The following is a 24,606-nucleotide window of genomic DNA, read 5'->3' on the forward strand; positions in this document are numbered from 1 at the left end:
GATGGATGGATGGATGGATGGATGGATAGATGGATGGATGGATGGATAGATGGATGGATGGATGGATAGATGATGGATGGATGGATAGATGATGGATGGATGGATGGATAGATGATGGATGGATGGATGGATGGATAGATGATGGATGGATGGACAGATGATGGATGGATGGATGGATAGATGATGGATGGATGGATGGATGGATAGATGATGGATAGATGGATGGATGGATGGATGGATGGATAGATGATGGATGGATGGAGGATGGATGGATGGATGGATAGATGATGGATGGATGGATGGATGAGTGGGTAGATAGATAGATAGATAGATAGATAGATAGATAGATAGATAGATAGATAGATAGATAGATAGATAGATGGATGGATGGATGGATGGATGGATGGATGGATGGATGGATGGATGGATAGATGGATGGATGGATGGATGGATGTTAAGGGCTATTGTCAACCGTAAACATGTTTATAGAATTTTAATATATCCAGTGCTCTGATAATCTGTTAAAGTCTCTATAAATGAACATAATTATTGATGAATTATTAGTCTGATTATGTGGTAAATTTCTGCGTGCGCCCCCTTTTGGCGGGAGCGCCGTCCGGAAGTGAGGCAGCAGGAGAATGTCCGGTGACGTCAGCGCGTCTGGACGCCATTAGATCTGCAGCTGTTTGGAGAGAAACAACAACAACACGAACGAACAAGCCTCGCACGGAACGCGCTCTGGACCGCGGGAGCCTGACGCCTCTTTCCCCTCCCCCGGGCTTCACCGGCTTCTAACCACGGCCGCTCTCGGTGAGGAAACTCTGGCCTCCGCTTCCTCCTGCTCCGACTCGGACACCGGCGGAGCGTCGCCGCCCCCGCGGAAGAAGCACCGAGCCTCGGCGGCGGAGGGAGTAGGAGAGCCCGGGGCTTCAGCGGGCCTTCCGTCAGCGACCCACCTCAGCCGAACCGGCACCAACATGCAGTCGAACGGGACCGGACAGGAGCAGAACCACCCGGCCAGCGCGCAGAACGGAGATGCCAACGGCCTCCAGAGCAACGCAGGCTCAGCTTCGGGGGCCTCCGGGACTGGTTCGGGTTCTTTGAAGAAGAAGAAGCGTCTGTCTCAGGCGGAGGAGGACGTGATCCGCCTCATCGGACAGCATCTGCACAGCTTAGGGCTGAAGTAAGTGTCGCGGTACACAACCGGACCGAGTCGGTTCTGGTTTGACAGATCGCGGATTTCGCAGCCGTTATGTGATCAACGAAGCGAGCTCGCGACGTCGATTTTTAAAAATCGCGTTCAGTGACAGTCAGAACCTCCGAGAAAATTAGATACATTTATCCATAATTTAACTCAGAATAGGCCTATCATACAGTTACGCACAAAGAGAGATGCGATGACAGCTGTCTGTGTCAAGTATTTGTCGGGCCCAGAAACATATTTTATCTTTAATAGTGTCAAAAGTACAGATGAATTCATTACAAATCAACATCCCTTTGCTGATTTATTACATGTGTGTCTACGCATTATCAAATCATTATGACATTTTGTGTGTTTGTCTTTTAATGGCGGCTGTGGAATGTGTGTGTGTGTGTAGCAGCTGGTTTACATTAGAAAGAAGCTTGAATCTAATTTTAGTGAAGATCTGCTAAAGCCATCAGCTGTTATTCAAATTTAAACCACAAAACATGAATCCAGAACGATCACAGTCCATATACGCGTGCTTGAGCACACAAGTCCGAGATCTAGACTACAAGATGAACCGAAAACATCAAGAAAACTGAAAACATCCATCCCCTCCCCCCTCACACACACACACACACACTCGCATTACGTCATTCTGTCAGACCCTGCATTCAAAACACTTTCACACTGAAGCCTTCACCTGTCTGGAGCGTCCCAATCACTGCCATCATTTTCATCTGCATGTTTGAGCTCGTCTGTGTTTTTCTGTCTTTGTTCACCTAAAAATATATGTACATGGATGTCAAATTGTGAATAGGACCATTACATTCCATAATAAAGCAATATGACACACATAAAGAGTACTGATATCAGCTGTGATGTGGCCGAGTGATGCAGGTACATACCCCCAGAATCCCTTCATCTTGTGATTAATTTCATAATATAGCAAGGCCTGAGAGTGTTACTGCTTTTATGAAACGGTTAATACATATGTTAGGAACTCAGTGGTTGATAGTTGGTCTTTTAACTTTCTTTTTATGTCAGACGGGATGCAAGCTTTACAAGCAAGTACTTGAGTTGCTAGTTGTTGTTTAACTCAAAGATGGCAAATAGAAACGATCAAGCTTCAGTTATGGTTTTCTCTAAAGGTCAGATAAGTGAGAAGTGTTGAATGCACTGTAATGCACTGCTCATGTGTGTGAGGTCTCTCTGTCTCTTTCCAGTCAGACGGTGGATTTGTTGATGCAGGAATCTGGCTGTAGACTGGAGCATCCGTCAGCCACAAAATTCCGGAACCACGTCATGGAAGGTGAATGGGACAAGGTGAGCTTATGGCACACTTCATATGTAATGTCGTGATTTTGGTGAGATGGTCACTTTTATCCTGGTTTGGTCAAAGTTGACAATTTTATGCCCAGTACTTTCTTAATTACATCCCTTGGTTTTGTTTTGCATGATGCGTCAGCAGCAGCACATAGTAACGAAAATTGAGTCTTTGTTTTTTTGGCTGATTTTCCACCACTTTCCTATTCTTATGAAAAGTCTTAATTTTTCTGGGTCTTATTGATAGGTTTGATGAAGTGAGGCCGGAGATATTTTTAATCAAAGATTAGGTTTTAACAAACGTTTTATTATTTGTTGTTGATATTTATTTATTTACTTTTTCTATTTTTCACTTGTGGTATTTGGCATGGCGCTAAAAAATGTTTTAACCAACCATTTTTCACCAATCCAGTCAGTTCCTAGTGGATAAAGTGGCTACTTTTTCCTGATTAAAATATCTTATTACACTTGGAAATATTCACATTATTGAAGTACAATTAACAGGGCACTATGAAATCCATATTATCCTCCAAATTTCATTTAGTTTTTTCCCCAAAATCTGTTTACCATTTTAATTTTTCAAATTCAGTTTTAATGGTTTAAATACATTTTAATAATAAAAAAAGGATACATAATCAGTTGAATTAATAAAACTTTAGCAATTCAATAATTTATTTCATTTTAACACTAATAGTTCCATAAAATGCATTTTTTTGCATTTGTAAAATACAAATTGTATCCATATGGTGGTAATCAAATGAATGTATAAAATTTGACGGAGGTCTCATTCGAAGGGTGCATACGTCACACAAGCGCGGTGGTGTTTTCAACTTAACTTAAAGTACCTCCAGTAAAAACGGATAAACTTTGCTCTTAATATCCTCCTCCTTTTTTTCTCTAACAGATGTCTGTTGTATGTACGCTGCAGCTCCTCAAACAATGAGCAAAATAAAACAAGTAAAAGCATTTTTTGTTTTCAAATTACTTTTCCTCCCGTCCTACGAAGGCCGTCTTGTTTTTAATTCTAGGTTGAGGACACTTCCTTACGCAGCCTACAGAGGATTCGATCTCCTTCTAAATGAGACACAGCTAAAAGAATACCCAAGACGTGTCACTCGTATAGTTTTGAATGGGGAAAAATGCAACGCTCAATGAATGAAAGAGCCAATCGCTAATCGGGAAAGTCAGCGCATCACTGCAACTGCCCTTAGAAGTCTTAGTTGCTATAGAAACAGTCAGCGTGCACTCAGGCTGATTTAGCCTGAAATATAAGCTTTTTATAACACTATTTGAGCAAAAGAAACAACATTTATGATGCAGTTGTCAGATTTCTGTGGTGATTTCAAATATGAAATTTAATCGTAAGATTAGTGAACGGTTTTGGAGAATTTGATGTTTCCCCATTCAAAGAGATGGGAGCTGCACTTGCATCCCCAAGAGGTGTTTCAAAGATGGCCGCCGAGTGACATGACTTGTTCAAGTTCAAGTTGAGCTTTATTGTCATTCTGCTACATGTGTGGACATATAGTGGAACGAAATGTCGTGTCTCGCAGGACCACGGTGCTACATACTAGTTAAACATAAGATAAACATACAACAATGCAAGTATAAGAAAGAAAGAAAAAAAGAGCATCTGACTATACATATACTATAACTAGTTGCCTAGACATACACAAACTGAGGCTGTACAAGAACTTTACATATGAAGTGAAGTGACATACTGCCAAGTATGGTGACCCATACTCGGAATTCGTGCTCTGCATTTAACCCATCCAACGTGCACACACACAGCAGTGAACACACACACACCGTGAACACACACCCGGAGCAGTGGGCAGCCAATTATGCTGCGGTGCCTTGCTCAAGGGCACCTCAGTCGTGGTATTGAGGGTGGAGAGCGCGCTGGACATTCACTCACCCCACCTACAATCCCTGCCGGCCCGAGACTCGAACCCGCAACCTTTGGATTACGAGGCCGACTCTCTAACCATTAGGCCACGACTTCCCACATATACTGTACATGAAATTGTGCAAAAAGATAGAAATAAAAATTGTATATATGTTTCGTGCATTAAATTGTTGTGCAGATTAAAGAGAGATTTTGTGGGAAGCAGCGCATAGTGCAAAAAGGTTTGTAGTGCAATGCTCAAGTAAACATTTTTTATTGAGTCTTTGTAGCAGGGAGTGTTTATAGAAAGTGTCTAGTGTGCATATAGTGGGTTGAGTGCGTTACTACAGGTGGTTTGTATGAGTTGGGTGAGTGGGGGGGTCAGAGGGGGATAGGGAGATTGGAGTTAAGAGCTCTCACAGCCTGGAGAAAAAAGCTGTTGAGCAATCTGACAGAGCGAGCTTTGATACTCTGGTACCTTCTACCTGATGGTAGGAGCTGGAAGAGGTTGTGGGAGGGGTGGGTGGAGTCTTTCACGATGCTGGAGGCCTTGCTGGAGCATCGTGCAAGGAAAATATCCAGGACGGAGGAGAGAGGGTCACCGATGATCTTTGCGGCAGTGTTCACTGTCCGTTGTATCGTTGTGGTCTTGCCCTTTTCAGCCAGCGGAGAAAGTGTAGGCGCTGTTGTCCCTTCTTGTTGAGTGACGTGACGTTGGTGGTCCAAGTGAGATCCTCTGAGATGTGCACCCCCAGGAATTTAGTGCTGCCGACTCTCTCCAAGGTTGAGCCGTCGATGGTCAGTGGGGGGTGGTCAACAGAGTTTCTCCTGAAGTCCATCACAACCTCTTATGTCTTACTCACATTGAGGGACAAATTATGACTTTACTTGTCTTAAAGAGACTTTGGTATAGATATGAGGGGACGGTGAAAGGTCATAAAAAAAGCTTAATTCCTTCTGGTTTTGCATGCATAGATTTTTATTCTTGTCTCTGGTAAAGCTTGAGTGGGATTTTTCAGAACATGATTGCAGGTCTTTTCCTGTTCACGTCATAACTAAAATGAAAGAAAAGAGTCTATTTTAAAATTTTTGACTGCAGTGGAAATAAACAATCCAGTTATGTTATTTCATACAGGAAAAGGCAAGATTATCTGAATCTCTGAGAGTTTGTAATATTAAAAACCCTCAAAGCTATTCTAAGATGTCAGGCAGAATCAACAGTCATGCTCAACCTTTAGGATAATGCTTTTCAGAGCTCATGGTGGGATAAGACGAACTCTAGAAATTGTTTGCACATTTATTCGATCATGCTTCGGGCTTGAGGAGCTGTTTGGACTGCTGAAGCAGCCGTTTCTGACAGGGTTTTGGGTTTCCTTTTCCTTTTCCTTGTTTTCTGCCTCCCTGAACTAACAGTGGCAAAGCTGAATCCTATTTTTCCACCTAATTTGTTCCTAGATTCCATCAGTTTATAGAGGCAAACTTAAAAACTTACTTCTGCTTTTTGTCTTAGAAAAGGGTTTTTGTGCAGAAAATACTGATGAATTTTAAAGTGATAGCGCATTCAGGAATCAATGTCATAATTTTATTTCTTTAATTTGTTTCATCATCGTTTTAAACTATATATGTATTGTTTTAGAATTCAAATCTGTGTTTTGCTTTTGCTTTTTGATCTTTCTTTAAAATACACGACACCTTTGGTGTTTTGCTAATCTAATACAAAGACATTCAGACTGTTGAAGCATGACTGGAGTGTCCAGATAATTTTTGGGGCCCATTTTATTTAATTTAAAGCATTTTTGTTTTAAGTTAAAATTACTTTTGTGACTGAGCTTGAATGTTTTAGTTAACCCTATATGGTTGATAGTGATATTTTCCCCCCAATATGCTGGATGAAAATGCTGAACTGACGCTTTTATTTCTTTGTGGGACACAGGCTGAAAATGACCTCAACGAGCTGAAAGCATTGATGCATTCACCCAACGCTATTGTGGTAAGAGCACTGGACTCACCCGCATGCACTCTTAATACTGAAAGCTTCATCTGGAACAAGTGTTGTAGTGATCATCCTGTCTATGGTTGCACCAGCCGTTTACTTGAGAGTAAACACAAAGTTGACAATAGAGGTTTATTAACTAGCTAATTTGTAGCTATCGCTGTGCTTAATTTGGTTACACTATGTGTTCACCCAAAAATGAAAATTTGCTTAAAATGTTTGTTCATGGGAACAAAAATTTAGCATTCCATCATTTGCTCATCCTGTGCAGTGAATGGGTGCCGTCAGAATGAGAGTCTAAACAGCTTAATTTGCCTCACATAATTCGCTGTAAAAATAAAATAAAAGTTTGATACTTTATCTTGAAATAACATAATTATTTTTATGTAAATAACATTCAGAAGCTGTATTGGAAATTAATGTCAAGAAATAAATACTGATACAAAAACAAGATTATTTTATTTTGATTTTATTTGACATGCACATGAAGGATGCACACGCCGTTTAGATCGGGTTTATTTTGAAGGGCCATTTATTTACATAAAAGTAATCTATTCACATAAAATTATCTGTATTTAAAATGGAAATGAGTGTAAATGTCAACATCAACTAGGTAAAAGAAAATAAGCTTATTGATGCAATTCACAATCTGCTGTTTTATTTCAACCATTATTCCATACATTTTTAATTTATGCATAGAGTAATTTCAATGGTGCAACGGGGGAAAAAAATTAGTCATATTTAGGTTTTAACTGGGTGCCCCTTTGTCAAAACCACTGATAACCACTACTGCCCATATTAGTGTTTGTAGTTCTGTGAGTGAAGACCAGAGTCTTTCCTCTTAAAACAAAACTGGCTGATTTAAGTGAAACTACTTAACCCAATTGTCTTTGCATTCACACTATGTTTGTCCTTAAAAGTCAATAGTCAAGTCAATATTATTTGTATAGCACTTTTAACAATGCAAATTGTGTCAAAGCAGCTCTACATCGGCTTGATATAAAGCTGGGTGGCTTTATATCAGCTTTACAGTATTTAGACAGGGAAATAAAAAGGGGGCTCAGATTTAATGTTATACCATTTTAGTTGTAACCATGTGTTTAGTTGTGACTGTTGTGTGAATGTAAAGTGGACTATTCAGCCACACATTTGATAAACGAGTCACTGAATCTTTTTTCTTTTTGGCTCTAGCGGATGAAGTTTCTGCTATTACAGCAGAAGTATCTGGAGTATTTGGAGGACGGAAAAGTTCTGGAAGCTCTGCAGGTGTTGAGAGGAGAGTTGACTCCGCTCAAATACAACACAGATCGTATCCACGTGCTCAGCGGGTACCAAATGCATACATCCGCGTTAACATACACACCATTATTGATACTCATAAACAACTTCTGTCATGAAAAATGTATATATTATTGCTATACTTTTTCAAATTTTCTACTATTGTTCTCTAAAGAAAATGGTAATCACTCTGTGATTGGCTGTGACAGCTGTCAATGGCTCACTCTGATTGGCTGTGTGTTTTAAGGTATCTAATGTGCAGTCACCCTGAGGATCTGAAGGCAAAGGCTGAATGGGAGGGAAAAGGTGCTGGATCACGATGTAGATTACTGGACAAACTCCAGAGTGAGTGTAGAAGCACACAAACATTTACAGGGCTGTATAAGTGAAGATATACCATAGACTTGTAGACCGCAGATATAGATTTTATTAGGGATGCATAATATATCACCCCAGTTTTGGTTTATTTTGTTTTTCCACTGTCATTAATTTTTCTGCCTTTTCTATTCTTTCTGCCTATTCTAGAATCCAGAATAGTGATTACACTTTATTTCAAGGTGACATTTATAGAGTACAATTAGACACTGTACTAAGTACTGAGTAATATTAATTAAATACATGTACTTATTATAGTGTTTGGTTCAGAGTTTGTTGCGTGTAATTAAGCATAATCTATTATTATTACTATAGTAAGTACATGTAACTACACATTAAACATTATTAGAGTAAGCAATTAATGCTAACTTTGCAAAAATATCTAAATATTATTTATATTGTAATTTATATTTGTGTATTACATTTGTGTAATTTATTATTTTAATTTATTAATTTTAATAATAATATGAATAATTTATTTTCTGTTTAAGATATATAAGTTGTAGAATATTTATTATATGATTTAAGGCACCTTAAAATAACGCTTTGAATTTTAGAATGGTTTATTTTAATTTTTTTATGTTTTAAGGGCATTCCAAAATGGAAGTTTTGTCAGATTTAGCCCGTACTTCTGCTGGCATTTGTTTTGCTAATTTAAATAATATTTATAAAATTAATATGATTTGTTATAATTATTTTATTATTAAAATGAAATATATTATGAATCTTATAATAAATGATTTAAGACACTTAAAATAAAATGTTTTGCAATTTTAGAATGCTTTATTTTTAGAAACCATTTTTAATCATTAAGGGCATCCCAGAATGGAGAATTTGTCAGATTTAGCTCATACTGTGTGGTGGCAGTTTTTCTCAAGTTTATAGACAGTCTTTTGCTATTTACTCTGTTTTCTATTATTTCATATCATATGTCTGTATTTATAATTGTGGGGTTTTTTTAGCGTACCTGCCCCCCTCTGTAATGTTGCCCCCTCGGCGGCTGCAGACGCTGCTCAGACAGGCCGTGGAGATGCAGAGAGATCGCTGCCTTTATCACAACACCAAGCTGGACTCCAGTCTGGACTCCGTGTCCTTATTGCTGGATCACGTCTGCAGCAGGTGTGCCACATTTACTCATTCTAACGCGCCCCTCCGTCCTCAGAAATTTCACATGTATCATCTGTGCTTGTGTTTGCAGGAAACAGTTTCCCTGTTACACACAGCAGATCCTCACAGAGCACTGCAATGAAGTCTGGTTCTGCAAGTTCTCCAACGACGGCACTAAACTCGCCACCGGCTCGAAAGACACAACTGTGATTATCTGGCAGGTGGAGCCGGTGAGTGAAGACGTCTGTCACACGCAACAAAACGTTCTGTCTGTTTGAGCATCTTGAAAGTTGGCAAATTTTGAAGTGACATCGTCACTTTTTTGAGTTAACCTTGACACTTTTCAATGGTGTAATAAATGAATGAATGTGCTCTCTCATACACAGGACTCGCATCAGCTGAAGCTTTTGCGAACTCTGGAGGGTCACGCGTATGGCGTGTCGTATCTTGCCTGGAGTCCTGATGATGTTTACCTGATCGCCTGCGGTCCTGACGACTGCTCTGAGCTCTGGCTATGGAACGTTCAGGTAAACACTTTTTTTTTTTTTTTTTTTATGTGCATTTTTGGGATTCTAGCAAGAGATTTTCCAAATCTGGGCTGATCTAATGCTGCTTTTAAATCATGATTGTGTAAGATGAAGAGCACACATGAACACATAGTTACCCAGATTTTCTTTGAGCTCAGGATTTTGTGTCAAATGAAGAATCATGGCAGAAACTAATTGTTTTTTTAAAAGTATTATAAATTGTAATGGTGGATGTGGACTATAATGTAGTGTATGTGTATTGCTTACTGATGTACAGTTGGTGTAAAGATGATAGGAAATTAAAGGATGATAGGAAGTTTAAAACTGCCACACATGAGGCTTATTTGACATTTTCCATCATTCACTGTGGCTACTTGGAAATTATCTACTAGGTGTTTAAAACACAACCTTTGCTCTTCAGTTTTTGTTTTAAGCTTTTGTTGACAGTGACAAAGAGAAAATATAAAACATACATTGTCAATGTATTACAATATCCAAAATCTCTAGTATGATGTTTACTTTTTTCAGGTTTTCAGCCATGGAAGAATATAAATGTATTTATAATTATTATTAAAATATTTCTGAAAAATAATATAATGTTTTAAAAGCTAATTTAAAAAAATATATATATTAATTTCCAAATTATTTTCAAACATTATAACTTTATAGCAGCAATGCTATCCTTATATGTACTGTCTTTTAAATTAGTTTTTTTTTTTAAATAATTAAATATTTCTTAAAAATTATTCATAAAATTATTTTTAGATTTTTTAAAATTATTTTCTTTTTTATGTGTTAAATTTTATTGCATTATTAATGAATAAATTATTAATTTCTGGTTCTATTTTTCTTTTAAATTCAAGTTAAATTATTTAAATACTTTATTTTATTTTAAATATTGTGTTAAATGTTGTTACTGTCGTGTTACTGTTATTATTTTATTTATTTTTAAATTAAATCGAGTAATAAATATCAGCTTTATTTTGGCAATTGGCCACCCTGATCTCCAGGTTAACAGCATCTACATAAACAAACAAAAAAAAAACCTTATTGGCTAATCATGATTTTCCACTCAAGTGTTTTAGATTTAGACTTCATGTTTTACTCAGCTCTGACCTCTGACTCTCTTCTTCCACCTGGTGGTCAGACAGGAGAACTGCGGACAAAGATGAGTCAGTCTCATGAGGACAGCCTGACCAGCGTGGCCTGGAACCCTGACGGCAAGCGCTTCGTTACAGGAGGACAGAGAGGGCAGTTCTACCAGTGTGTAAGTTCAGAACGGCTGTAAAGAGATTTGATTGTCAGGATGTGCCAGGCTACCCTTTAGTACTGATTTGTTGGTTGTGATTGGGCAGGATCTTGAAGGAAACCTGTTGGAGTCGTGGGAAGGTGTGCGTGTGCAGTGCCTGTGTTGTTTGGCTGACGGCCGGACTGTTCTCGCCTCTGATACGCACCAGAGGATCCGTGGATACAGTTTCGAGGACCTAACAGACAGAAACATGTGAGCAGCTGTTCAACTTGATGATCAGACGCGCCTGAGTTTTGGAAACTGTCTGACTTTTCGCTTCTCTCTCTGTTCATTCTCTAGAGTTCAGGAGGATCATCCTATAATGTCTTTCACTGTTTCTAAGAATGGAAGATTAGCTTTGTTAAATGTAGCAACTCAGGTAAGCGTACGTGTCTCAAACGTGTTACATCAGTATTACAATATCCTAAATGTTTACTTTATTTTTTAATTCATGTTTTTATTAATAAAAAAAAAAGATAATTAAAATTATATTTTACATTTTTCAAATGATTAATTATTGGGATTTTTGTATTTTATTACAGCAGTATTCAATTAAAGGGTGTAATTGTTTTATATAATTTAATAATAATTGTCAACTATTGCTAATTATTCAAATTGTTTCAAATTTTTCTGTTATTTTTGATAATATTTTTATAATGTTTTATTTTAATTGTGATTTTTTTTTTTTCTTATGTAATTTAAAAATGATTGCTAATTATTAAAATAAAATGTCTAACTTTTCAAATGAATTAATTTTCATGTTTTATAATTAAATAATAATTACAAAATATTATTAACAATTCCTAAAATTATTTTTCACATTTTAAAAATTCATTTAAATTTTTTTTTTTTTTTTTTAAGATTATTTCAATTAAATTGTATTGCAATATTGTTTTCCGTATATTATTTACCATCTTTAAATTGCATTGTTGTGCACTGTTGTCCTAATCAAATGTCATGTTTGTTCGTAACGCAGGGCGTCCATCTCTGGGACCTACAGGACCGTGTGTTGGTCAGGAAGTATCAGGGTGTGACACAGGGTTTCTACACCATTCACTCCTGCTTTGGTGGACACAACGAGGATTTCATCGCTAGCGGCAGTGAAGGTACTTTGGTTTATTTCTCAGCTTCTTTCTTCAGGTGCATTTCATATGAATCTTTCTCACTCAATCAAGCTGTCTCTCAGATCATAAGGTATATATTTGGCACAAGCGCAGCGAGCTGCCGATCGTGGAGTTGACGGGACACACGCGCACAGTGAACTGTGTCAGCTGGAACCCCTGTATTCCCAGTCTTATGGCCAGCGCTTCTGACGACGGCACAGTCCGAATCTGGGGACCCGCACCCTTCCTGGACGCACAAGAACTGGATGGCCTCAATGGTACAGACATGCTATCCAATCACAGAACAAACAGGAAGTGTAATTACACTGAGAGTTAGAGCTTCCATTCTTCAGATTCATTGATGGTAATACAAACATCTATAATCTAAGTTGAGTTTATTATTGAGTTTCTCAATCGTTATTGAGTTTCAATAATGTCCTTAAAATGAGCACGACTTAATACACGTTCCTGGTCTCATTGTGCATGTATTATGCATTTAAAAAACATTCTTATTTTGATATTTTTACACTTTTCCTGACTTCCATATACCTGTCATATAGACAATTATAATTGTATAATATGTAATGTTATCCATTAGTATTTTGTTTTTTTTGGGAAAATCATTTTAAAATTTTAAAACTAGTATTGTTATTTTTAAATTTACTTCCCACCACCTGCTGTATAAAACTCTTCACAATCCAGTATATTTTATAAATAAATAAATGAGAACTTTTGGGGGTTTTTTTTTTATTTTTTTTTTATGTTTTTTAAAAATATTGAGTTACTGAGTTATTTTATTGTAACATTGCAATAATAAGAAAATACCACTCTACTTTTTTTTTTTTTTTTTTTTTTTTTTTTTACATGTCCTCTCTAATTGAATGTCCCGTTTCATATTAAAATGCATGTTACAGAAATAAAATGGGTTGTGACTCCTTTTTATGTTGGCTTTAAACATTTTTGAAAAACTATTTAATTACTGTGTTAGTTTAATCTTATTTGAGGCTGTTAGACATTCAGCCAGTAGTGCGTTACGTATTATTGTCATGAATGCCAAACTAACTAGCGTCGTCTTTGGTATAAGGAACAGACTATTTTGTCACTGCACTATTTCTAGAGAATGAGACTTGCAAAAGACCAATTGTTGTCAAACTTTTTTTTTTTTCACTGTTCTGATGTGACTGAAGTACCAATGAATAGTTGCACTGTTTTGTCATAATAATGACTTTTGTTAGTACATCACTCTCCCAAGAAACAGTCTGGAAAAAAATCAAGTAACCATATCTTAATTTTTTTTTTTTGTGTGTGAGTCTAAATCACTCTTATTTTATACACTATTGTTCAGAACTTTGTAGTTTTTTTTATTTTTTTATAAGTCTCTTATGCTCACCAAGGCTGCATTTATTTGATCAAAAATACAGTAAAAAACAGTAAAATTGCTAAATATTATTACAATTTAATATAACTTGTGTATTTGAATATATTGTAAAATGTAATTTATTCCTGTGATGCAAAGCTGAATTTTCAGCATCATTACTCCAGTCTTCAGTGTCACATTCTAATATACTGATTTGCTGATCAAGAAACATTTGATTATTTATTAATGTTGAAAACAGATGTGCTGCTTCATATTTTTGATGAATACAAACTTCAAAAGAACAGCATTATTTGAAACAAATCTTGTGTCATTATAAATGTCTGTACTGTCACTTTCGATGAATAAAAGGCGATTTTTCTCATTTTCTCAGAGAGTTGCAGCAGTATGGACAGTTGATGGCAGCCCTGGAACAGATGACTTGTCGCGAAATCCAACTGAGAAAAACATGATTACAGCATTGTCCTCCTCCACAACGACACACGAGTGCAAACGTGAAAGAGATCCAGAGCCTCGCTTTCAAGAGTCCGGAGGCAGCAGAGACCTGACGCTGATCCGACCCGCTTCCATACCGACGGATCTGATCTCTTTCCCTCCACGGGATTCCTGTGGCGGTTCCCATTATTATCCTTTCATTAGGCCTGAAGATGAGAGCTGGAGTGTATAAACTCACACTCAATGTTCTTCTCTCTCTCTCGCTCTCGATCCTCCAGCGGCAGAGGAGGAAGCACTTTTTTAGAAAAGAAATCCTAGTCCTAGCAATTCTCTCTTTTGTTCCTTTAGCAGTTGATCAGCTTGGGCTTTAGTGTTGATGATGGAGTGCTGTAGTTTTTCTGTTTGTTTGTTTTTTTAATCTTTCAGAGCACATCACATGCATTGGTTTCAACCGGACTCCCATACATCAGCAGGGGTCAGAGATCTCTGAGAGTTTGAGTGTTCGACTGAATTCTGCTTCAGCCTCCCTCCTGTAGCACAGCCCTGTGTGTGTGTAGTGTTCAAATGTGCCTAAAGTTGGTGTATGTTCGCATGTGGCACTGTTTTCACACAGCGTGAGTGTGTCCCTTGTTTAGCCGTACGAATCATTTTAACAGAATCTGATCGAAGCCTCAGAGACCTTCATCTGTGGAACAAAAACTTGAGAACCATTTTGTATTTTTTTTTTCCTTTTTAAAAAAAAGAAAGCTGTTAGCGAAGTTCCTTGTTTTCACCACTTACCTTAGATGTGGCGTTCAGGAGAGAGACTTTGTTATATTAGTAGAAATTTAAATTGACTTTGAGGGCAAACGCACAGCTTTAAACAGAAAGATACTGTGACACTCAAACTGTCAATCAGATATTCGGCTCCTGATGAGGAGTTTGTGGCGTATAAATGACCTATGCAGCAACGTTTGAGCTGAGAGCCCCGTATAATGTTTCTCGCAGCAGCCATACCAGCATTCAAATAAACCATCTCTGACCGCACTACATATCCACAACGATTTCATCCTGTACGCTAGATCAGTTATATCCACTCGGTCACCTTCCCTGAGCTGTTTACACCAAATATCCGGCTTTTGAATCCCATTTTTGGAGAGAAATATTTGCTATGGACTGATATTAAATGTTTGAAAAGAAATGCTTTTCTGCCTGTTTTTATGGAAGTTTTTGTTACTTTTTTTGGTTTACAATATTTCATTTTTTTTTTTTTTTTTTTGGTTGACTTTATTCTCTGTATCATTATATTAAACTATAACCAGATAAATTGTCTCCTCTTTTTTAAAATCTTTTATTTAAGCTTTATTAGCCGCCTTTCCATTTAAAAACATAAAAAAGATAGTTGCATTAACCATAGTTTTAATGGCATCCGCATATGCTTTCCGCAGTCATAAGATGGTGCTAAACGCTCCGGCCTTTGCCTCGCAGGTGGAAGTTCAATCGGAAATCCAAATTATCCAGAAAAACTTTTCTAAAGTTACGTCACTTTATTATAGAGACATTTTTATCCTCGCCAACTTAAATCAACATAAAGCAATTATTTGAGAGCAATTCATGGATGATTGTTCCAGTTTTGATATCGAATGGCTTTGAATTGGTCAGCAACATCTGCCTGTTTTGGTTTTCATTGACTTTTGCCTGTTTACTTGAGGACCATTTTGTGCCATAAGCAAAACAGAATCGAATAAAATCTCAATAATTGGTCGCTGCTCGGACCAGGCTAATGCTTGTGCACTGTGACACATCTTTGCTGTTGATTTAGCTGATCTGAGAGCAGTTTCTTTGGCTATTCCTCCTCCTCCTCGTTGTTTTAAAGAACTAAAACCACGCCTGCTGGTTACAGCAGTGGACATATTAATAATGCTTATGATGATGGGGGTAGTATTGTTACTCTTGTACTGTGGGGTTTGTGTACTCTACTAACCATATGCAAGAGGGTCTCTCTTTTCCAGCTAACCGCAGGTGTGTTGCTCTCATGTTTGACTGAATCAGACACGAGAGAGGTTTCCTTCATGATAACTGCTCCTGTACAAAGGGCATCCATTTGCATTAAATGTGTTATTTCAAAAGTGATTGTACTGTTTTGTATTGTTGTGTAGGAGATGTGTTATGTATGCATATTTTCAATAAAGCATTCAGGGTTTTGAAACATATTGAAGCATTTCATCTGGCCTGCATGGGTTAAACTGCGACCAATTCCTAACACTTTACAGAATATTTGGTTACTTTTGTGACGAGAATAATCCTCTACAGAAAGTACTTCAAAAAGTGGTTCCATGGTATAGTAATAGTATAGGTACTACTGTAAAATTACCGTCATGTACAATGATTTTTAAATTATACTAGAATCTAGACTACAAAGAATACTGCTTTTATAATACCATTAAGAAAGGAATTTTTTTTTTATAAACTGTAGTTAATTTTATTTTTGTTGATTGCGTTTCTAGGTTGATATGTTCCATTATTTTTATAATTTGAAAAAAAATATTAAAATAATATGTAAACTCGAAAAACAGCGAAAAAAAACCCCGTAAAAATAATATAGCTAGGCAACATAAGTTCATAAACGAACGAATAAATATTTTATATATAAAAATAAAAAAAACACCAAAATGACAGCAAACAGTGCAAGTTTTAATAACTTTTTTTTCTTACAGGTGCAAAGTTTTCAAATACGTTAGATCCTCCTAAATAAGTTTTTAAAAGCGGCTTTGATTACGTGTGTTTGCGTGGCAGCGTCGCCCCGCCCCCTCCGTCCTCTAGTGCGTGCGCGTTCTCTGTGTGCCGTCGTCCGCCACAGTCATGGCGGCCCCGGTCGCTCCGCTCGATGAAGACTGGGAGGATTTTAACGAATTCAAAGCGGCAGATTCGCACAGCAGCTGGGCCGCGGGACCGGATGATTCACCGCAGACCCAAAGCTTCGCATCCTTCGACGAGACGCTGAGCGCGAGCTTCCCGTACTCCAGCAGCGCGTGCACGAGCGTCTCTGTGAGTGCAGTGAGTGAGCGCGAGCTGCTGCGCGATGACGAGTGAGTGACAAAAACATACTCAAATATTATAACAAAGCATGTCATATAGTATTTAATATGTTTAAACTCGCTCCAGTTTTAATTGCTCGCGATATTGTGGAGAATTAGTGGTCAGGTTTCATAATTTGGCTGTGATTTATTTATTTACACTACAATAAAGTACCATAATTTACCATGGTATTCTTGGAAAAGTACCATTTTTGTAAGGGTATTTTGAAAAGGTCATATTAATTTCATAAAATCTTTCTACAAAAAAGGTACCGTGCTATTACAACTTAAATTTAAATTATCCATCCATATATATATATATATTTTTATTTTTATTTTTTATTTTTAGGGGGGGGTTGTTGTTGAATAAATCATATTAAGATGTGAATATAATGCAACAGTGTTTAATGAATGTGTGTTTGTTCATCTCTCAAACGTCAGTATTGTTTTGCATTGCACTATGTTTTGAAACCACAGGTCTTTGATCATAAAACTAAATATTAGTATCATCTTACTGAGACATGATACTAAGAGATAAAGTGTGTAAGCTGATATTTATATTTTATATAAATTGTCTGCTATACTGTTTGCTAAATCTTATTGATTTACATTACAATCTAACAGAATTTAAGCTTATATTTGGCCGTATAAATATCAGCAACTGCATCAAATTGCATATATTTGCATATCAGAAGCCTGACTTATCAAATATGTCTCACAAACAAACATGTATGCAAAGTTTTTTTTGGCTAAAGGTACAATAAACTGTTCCATTTGGAACTGACTTTTATTTCATATGTCAGGCTTTACAGGGTTAAGAGTATGAAGCTAAAACTTGTATATAGGAAATCTTGTAGATACTGTCTTTCTCATTTATTCTTCTGTTTTCTTGTTGTTTGGCAGGATATGGAACACTTTGACGGAGAACTACGGCAATGTGATGCCAGTGGACTGGAAAACCTCTCACACGCGTTCACTACACCTGCCCACGCTGAACCTCCGACCTCAGGAGGTGAGATCTGGCCGTCCATCCATTCATCCATGCATTTCTTTCAGTCGTGGCAGACAGATCTCACACACTGTGTGTGTGTGTGTGTGTGTGTGTGTTTTCAGAGGGTGGAGGTCAATAATCTTGATGTTTCTGATGACGAGGAGCTCAGAGATCAGATGGACATGCACACCATCATCATCTCATGTGTGAACGAGGAGCCGCTGTTTACTGCAGAACAGGTACAATATATCCACTTTGAGACTATTTAAGCGAGGGCCAGTCATTGATGCAATAATAATTTTCATAATGATATATTTGCTATGCGTTTTCTTTGACACTCACTCCATAACCCGCGTGTTAATCAGGTCATAGAGGAGATTGAAGAGATCATGCAACAGTCTCCAGATGATGAGGATCACGAGAGTCCGTCTCAGTTTGACCTCTCCTTGATGTCGCATGAGTTACACACACTCACACACTCCACATCCAGCAGCAGCTACGAGGCGCGTAAGTACTGCATGTGTGTATTCACAGCTTTTTTTGTCAGCCAACTCTATTTGACCTAAAATATTTACTTAAAGTTAATAATTCAATAAATTAACATTTTCGCATGGTTCTCTGTGTTGGTTAATGGTCATGTGGCATGCAGGTAAACAATCGTTTTGTCGTTTTATTTGAATTTTATATTAAATATGTTTGTATAAAATTTTATTTTACATTATTTGCATATAAGATATTTAATAATTGTTTAGTTTTTCATAAACTCAGAATCCACTGCGAGTTCTTTCATGAACCCCCACTATGGGAAACCCTTGCTTAGATAATTAAGTGATTATTGTATAAATATTAAGTATGGATTTTATCCAAGTCGTTACAAAAATATAATGTAATGATGTCAGTCTTTCTAAATGATCAAACATCAAAACAATAGAAAACTAGAAAACCTCTCACTGCTCTTAATATGTCTTAGTTCTTTATTCCTGACCGTTTTCTTAAATAATTGTATAAAATGGTTAATTATATGAGCCTGTTGTACTTGTGTTTGACTGTTAATATTTGTCCCAAATAGCTGCAGAGGGTTTGTGAGTTGATCAAAAGAATTTAATTGATTAAATTGTATTTATTTAAATTAAGAGGCTGCACAATTAATTGAAATCTTTCTTTCTATTTTGATATATAATTTATAAATATACTTTGATATATAGTTTTCATTTGAGATTAAATGTCATATTGCATTTCAGATCGCAGTCACAATATATGACAAAATAATTACAATATTTTTGCCAAGTCATGCAGCCCCATATGTAGGTAATTTAAAAATAAAATAATTAATAAAAAATATTAAATATTTTGTTTACTTGCATGCCATCTGACCGTTAACCAATATCAGAGAAAAGTGAGCATGCAAATGTGTCATTAATTCTTAAAATATTAGCATAAATTCTCTTCTTTAATGTCTGAGAGGTTCAGCTGATTAAAAAAGTTCGGGAATCTCTGCATTAGCGTATTTTACTAGTTTATTTTGCCAAAATGGTAACTGTTTAAGTACTTTTGAGGGCTGTTATGTTGGAAGTTGACACGTATCTTTTATATCTCCGACAGAACTGGAATGTCGCAATGAGCGTGTTATGAAATAACGGTGCTGTAGAAATGGAAGTAAGCCTGTGTTTGAATGACTTCAGACTTTGATCTTTTCGCTGGTCTCTGTCTCAGGCTTGCGTGGTCTGTGCGTGTCTGAGCTGCTGGAGCGTCTGGAGGAGGTGGAGCGGCAGATCCGTGGTTTCTCTGAGGAGCTGATAGATCAGCTGGCGGTGAGGGAGGAGCTGGACTATGAGAAGGAGGTGAAGAACACCTTCATCTCAGCACTCATCGGCATGCAGAACCGACAGAAAGAACATCGAGAGCTGCTGAAGAAAAAGAGGAAGATAAAGACCTCAGGCGCTGAACAGAGAGCCAACCGCTCGCATGTGCCAGGAACCGTAAGGGTGCTAATTACTCATTAGCAAGCCCACATAAAATCTACATCCACAGAAATCTCCATAGATCGCAGTAGAACTGGAACAATAATTTGGCTGAATTCATAATGCTTTCAAATATCAGTCCAACTGCAGCTTCGTTTTACACATTTTGCCATGTTTAAAATCATTCGAGGGCAACCTAACCTTTTTCTCCAAATCAGCACAAAGAAAGTCTCTCAGATCTTAAACACATCTGTTGTATTAGAATTATTTAGCGCTGGGCATTGATTAATCGCGATTAATTGCATCCAAAATAAAAGATTTGTGTACATAATATATTGTGTACACAATATATGTGTGTGTGTATAAGAAAAATACATTGTTTATATATTAAATATATTTATATAATAAATATATACATGTAAATATTTTCAAAAAATATACCGTATGTGTGTGTCTTTATATATACATAATAAATATACCCAGTACACACATATATATAAACAAAAACTTTTATTTTGGATACGATTAATCATTGCCCAGCGCTAGAATTATTATATTTGTTTGTACATGTTCTGACATTTTTTAAAAATTGGTTACACAATCTATAAAAGTGTACTTTTGTTGTTTTATGTTTTTGAACACCTTTGTCTGTTTTTCAGTATCTGACTACGGTGATCCCGTACGACAGGAGCAACGGAGCGCCGTCTGTTGAAGACCTGCAGATCCTGACCAAGAGTGAGTTTATTAACATCCCTTCAAAGTGATCTGATAACAAATGTACTTTCATTTTAATCTGACCACAAATGAGACTTTGGTCAGGCACTTCAGATACTGTAACTTCACACAATCTTTCAAACTGTAACTTGGAACAGTATAAATGATTGTCATTAAATATTAATTAATAATTTAAACATTTAATTTAGAATTATTTACATATGCAATTGTATTAAAAAATACAATACCGTTCAAAAGTTGGTTCAGTGGTTCATCCTTGCTGTTTGTTTTTTTTTGCAAAGAAAGGAAATGATACTTTTAGCAATACTTTTCTTTTTCTGCAATGATGCATTAAATTGATCAGAAGTGACAGTAAAGACTGTCTATAATTTTACCAGAAGTTTTTGTTTCAAATAAGTGCTGTTCTTTTCAACTTTCTATTTATCAAAGAATTCTTTAAAATTTTGATCACAAAAATATGAATCAGCAAAACTGTTTTAACATTGATGATAATCAGAAATGTTTGTTGCATCACAGCAATAAATAACATTTTAAAAACATTAAAACAGAGAAAACCGTTGTTTTAAATTAATAATATTTCACAATAGTTTTAACTGTAATATTGATCAAATAAATTCTTTCAAAAACAAAAAAACTTTTGAGTTGTAGTGCTTATTTGAATTCTATAAATTACTTTATTGTTATTATTATTATTATTATTTTAGTTTAAAAATGTTACTGCTTCTGAAATCAGTTTAAAAATATTGATGTGAAATATATTGAGGGTGTGCATGTGTCGTGTTGTACATGTATAAATGTGTCTCTGTGTTTCTCTGTAGTTCTTCATGCCATGCGTGAGGACAGTGACACAGTTCCTGCTCTTCTCACCGACTACATCCTCAAAGGTATCAGACATCTGAATCACTCATCAGTCTCCATCACCGTCAGTCTGAGCCTCATTGATCTTCTGTGTGTTTTATGTGTTTTATTTTTGCTCTCGCTGCATTTGACCTCTAGCACTGGTGTGAGAGAACAGGTGAAAGAGGTGTGTTGCTTTTATATATCGCTAACTGTAATGACTACAGACTAAAATGACAAGAAAATTATTTATATGTTGTTATTTCAAATGAAGACATCCCTAAAGGGATTTTTCCCCTCACTTCAGGGGATAATTTTATATTTAAGCCAAAGATAAGTAAACCCTCCTAGACACACAAGTGTATGTAAAATAGATTTTTGTCATCTGTGTGTGTGTGTGTGTTATTTGTTGTCTTCTCTGTGATGTGTTAGTGAACATTATTTGTCTCATAAGGAAGAAATTGCGCTGGTAATATTATACAATATACAGCAAAACACAACAATATAAACTACTGTTCACCAAGGCTGCATTTATTTGATCAAAAATACAGTAAAATCAGTCATTTTTATTTTATAATGTAATTTATTTCTGTGAGTCAAAGCTGAATTTTCAGCATCATTACTCCAGTCTCACATGTCACATGATCCTTCAGAAATCATTCTAATATACTGATTTACTGCTTAGTAAATGGCTTTACTGTCACTATTAAACAATTAAATGCATCCTTGCTGAATAAAATAATTAATTTCTTTAAACAAACCAAAAAAAAAAAAACACACTTGCTGATCCTAAACATTTGACCATTAGTGTAATATATTTCAGGCTTTTACTGATCTATCTTTTCATGTCTGTTTTTTCAGTGCTGTGTCCCACTTAGAGTTCCTGGAGCTGAAAAGCAGCTAATATCATCGGTACGTCGGGCATCTGATCATCTGCATCTCTCCAGATGATGTTCTTGTCTAATCATGCACACAATTGACCCACTAGTGGCATTTATTTTTCACTCTGAACGTGTTTTGTTTTGTGTAGATGTTATTGTGGGTGGGAGCTTGAGTGCAGTATTTAGTTTATTTCCTAATGCAGCTCACATTTCACTTACTGTCAGATTCCACCAGTTATCACAGAGCAGCTGTCGTAACTCATGCACGTTTGCATCATATTCAGTTTGTTTTTAGCGCAGATCTAGATGCAAGATTTCCCTCTTTTGATCTTTCCATCAGATGAAATGAGATTTAAGATGCTGATGGCTGAAAATCATAGAATGAAATTATTTAAAAGCAATCTCTCCCGCAGAGGCAGGTACAAATGTTTGTGTAGGAAAAGTTTATGTAGCTGCAAAATCTAAAGGTTTATCATATCGGAATGAAATAATTAAGTCATGCTGAACAGATTTAGTGGTACTTTTTTTTTAAAAACACAACATTTATTTCATTGCCATTTACTAGATTATCAAACTCTGTTTTTGATTTGTTCGACCAGCTTTCTAACATTTCTCTGTAACAGTATTAATATTGAGTTGATTAGGAGTGAACGGCACGAGTATTTGCTACCAGTTGAAGTGAAATCTGTGAGATCTCAGCAGTGGAGGAAGGACATGTTTGACTTATCAGATGTCTGGTTTTAAGGTATGAACAGCTGAGACACTCATAAAGAGAGAAACACGTCTGTCTGTCCTCACTAAGGTCCTGTAAGAAGATTAAATGATTGTCTCTTGTTTATTAGTTTTTGGAGGTGATATTTTTGTATGTGTGGCTATAAAAGTTGAATGTCATTTTTTGATGGAGAGATTGAGATTTTGTAGAGTCTTGTAGATGCTCGACCTTAAAGCAATAGTTCATCCAAAAATGAAAATTTGCTGAAAAGCTCCTCACCCTCAGGCCATCTAAGATGTAGATGAGTTTTTCTTCTTCAGAACAGATTTGGAGAAATTAAGCATTACGTCACTTGCTCACCAGTGGTTCCTCTGCAGTGAATGGGTGCCGTCAGAATGAGAGTCCAAACAGCTGATAAAAACATCACAAATAATCCACACCACTCCAGACCATCAATTAATGTCTTGTTAAGTGATAATGATAGATTTGAAGCTTTTCACTTCACAAAATGTGTGGATTAATTTGGATTATTGTGATATTATATTTTTATCAGCTGTTTGGACTCTCATTCTAACGGCACCCATTCACTGCAGAGGATCTGTTGGTGAGCAAGTGAGATAAATGCCCTGAGGTTGCGAACATTTTCAGCTAATTTTCATTTTTGGATGAACTTCCTTTTAAAGGATTATTTCACTCTAAAAACCTGTATGATTTTATTTCTTCTGTGCATGAAAGAAGTCCATAAGGATCATGTGCCATATTTCAAATCTTCCGCAGCCGCTCAGTTGCTTTTTGTCTTTAATTTTTATTCCATGCAAGAAAGTCATACAGGTTTGGAACATGAATTGAAATTCTGAGGGAATTATTCCTTTAAACTCAGCAGTTTCTGCATGCGAGGACTTCTCACAGGTCTCTAAATCAGTCTGTTCTGAAACTTATCAAAAGGTTTGATTAAAGGGTAGAAATAGTTTTCATGTTTGTAAAGCGTTCAGAAAGTAAAAGGCTGCATGCACTTTCAATTGGTGTCAAAGGGAACGGTTTTGTATAGCACGACGTTAGCGGGAAGCATTGAACTACAGCTCTTGTTGGTGTCGTCGGGCGGTCGTGGCCTGATTCTGAGAAACATTAGCAGTGCACAGTAAATCAGGGTACACGTACTATAATAACTAGAGATTATATATTTATACAAGCAATAATGAAACGCTGCCTTTTTGAATGCATGACATTTTGTACATTGAAACTGACCTTATTTTTAATGCAGCATTAATGGTCCATTTTATAAGCAATGCATTTTATGTAGCAGGGCAGTTTTCAAATAAAAGCATCTGTTCATCAAACCTGCTGTGCATTTGTCTTTCAGTAAAACTTTTTTTTTTACTGTTGTCTTTTCTATGTATAAAATACTTGTCTTGGGGTTGCTTCACACTGGTAACTAATACATTTGTTCATTAATTTTGACACCATTTTAAAAAATGTAACTAATGGAAATCACCATATTTCCTCTGCTGATTAATCTAAGTACATGGACTTTTTTTTTTTACAATCTTTTTAAATA

At 36.4% G+C, this 24,606-nt stretch overlaps 2 protein-coding genes across 6 annotated transcripts; both read left to right on the plus strand.

Annotated features, from left to right (window-relative positions):
• The first annotated feature begins 624 nt into the window (after nt 1–624).
• LOC306879864 (WD repeat-containing protein 26) lies at nt 625–16,070 on the plus strand. Its single transcript, XM_079433085.1, has 14 exons — nt 625–1,183; nt 2,410–2,509; nt 6,331–6,387; nt 7,582–7,718; nt 7,916–8,013; nt 9,006–9,162; nt 9,242–9,380; nt 9,537–9,677; nt 10,825–10,944; nt 11,033–11,178; nt 11,266–11,344; nt 11,942–12,071; nt 12,152–12,346; nt 13,817–16,070. Exons 1-14 carry the CDS (start codon nt 978–980, stop codon nt 13,840–13,842), a joined length of 1,731 nt encoding a protein of 576 aa, XP_079289211.1. The 5' UTR covers nt 625–977; the 3' UTR covers nt 13,843–16,070.
• Nucleotides 16,071–16,673: 603 nt separating this feature from the next.
• LOC306880572 (fasciculation and elongation protein zeta-2-like) lies at nt 16,674–24,385 on the plus strand. Of its 5 annotated transcripts, XR_013785088.1 has the most exons (10): nt 16,685–16,946; nt 17,838–17,946; nt 18,048–18,164; nt 18,291–18,432; nt 19,639–19,904; nt 20,546–20,621; nt 21,440–21,505; nt 21,618–21,645; nt 22,320–23,391; nt 23,661–24,385. XR_013785088.1 is itself a non-coding variant. In XM_079434185.1 (9 exons), the coding sequence occupies exons 1-8, from the start codon at nt 16,720–16,722 to the stop codon at nt 21,626–21,628; spliced, it is 1,014 nt and encodes a 337-aa protein (XP_079290311.1). In that variant the 5' UTR covers nt 16,685–16,719; the 3' UTR covers nt 21,629–21,645; nt 22,320–24,385. The 5 variants fall into 5 exon arrangements, 3 of the variants coding, with proteins under 3 accessions (XP_079290311.1, XP_079290310.1, XP_079290309.1); XR_013785087.1 differs by lacking the exon at nt 21,618–21,645 and having other exon boundaries at nt 16,674–16,946; XM_079434185.1 differs by having other exon boundaries at nt 22,320–24,385.
• Nucleotides 24,386–24,606: the final 221 nt, after the last annotated feature.

This window comes from Barbus barbus (genome assembly GCF_936440315.1).
Source record: "Barbus barbus genome assembly, chromosome: 14".
NCBI lineage: Eukaryota > Metazoa > Chordata > Actinopteri > Cypriniformes > Cyprinidae > Barbus > Barbus barbus.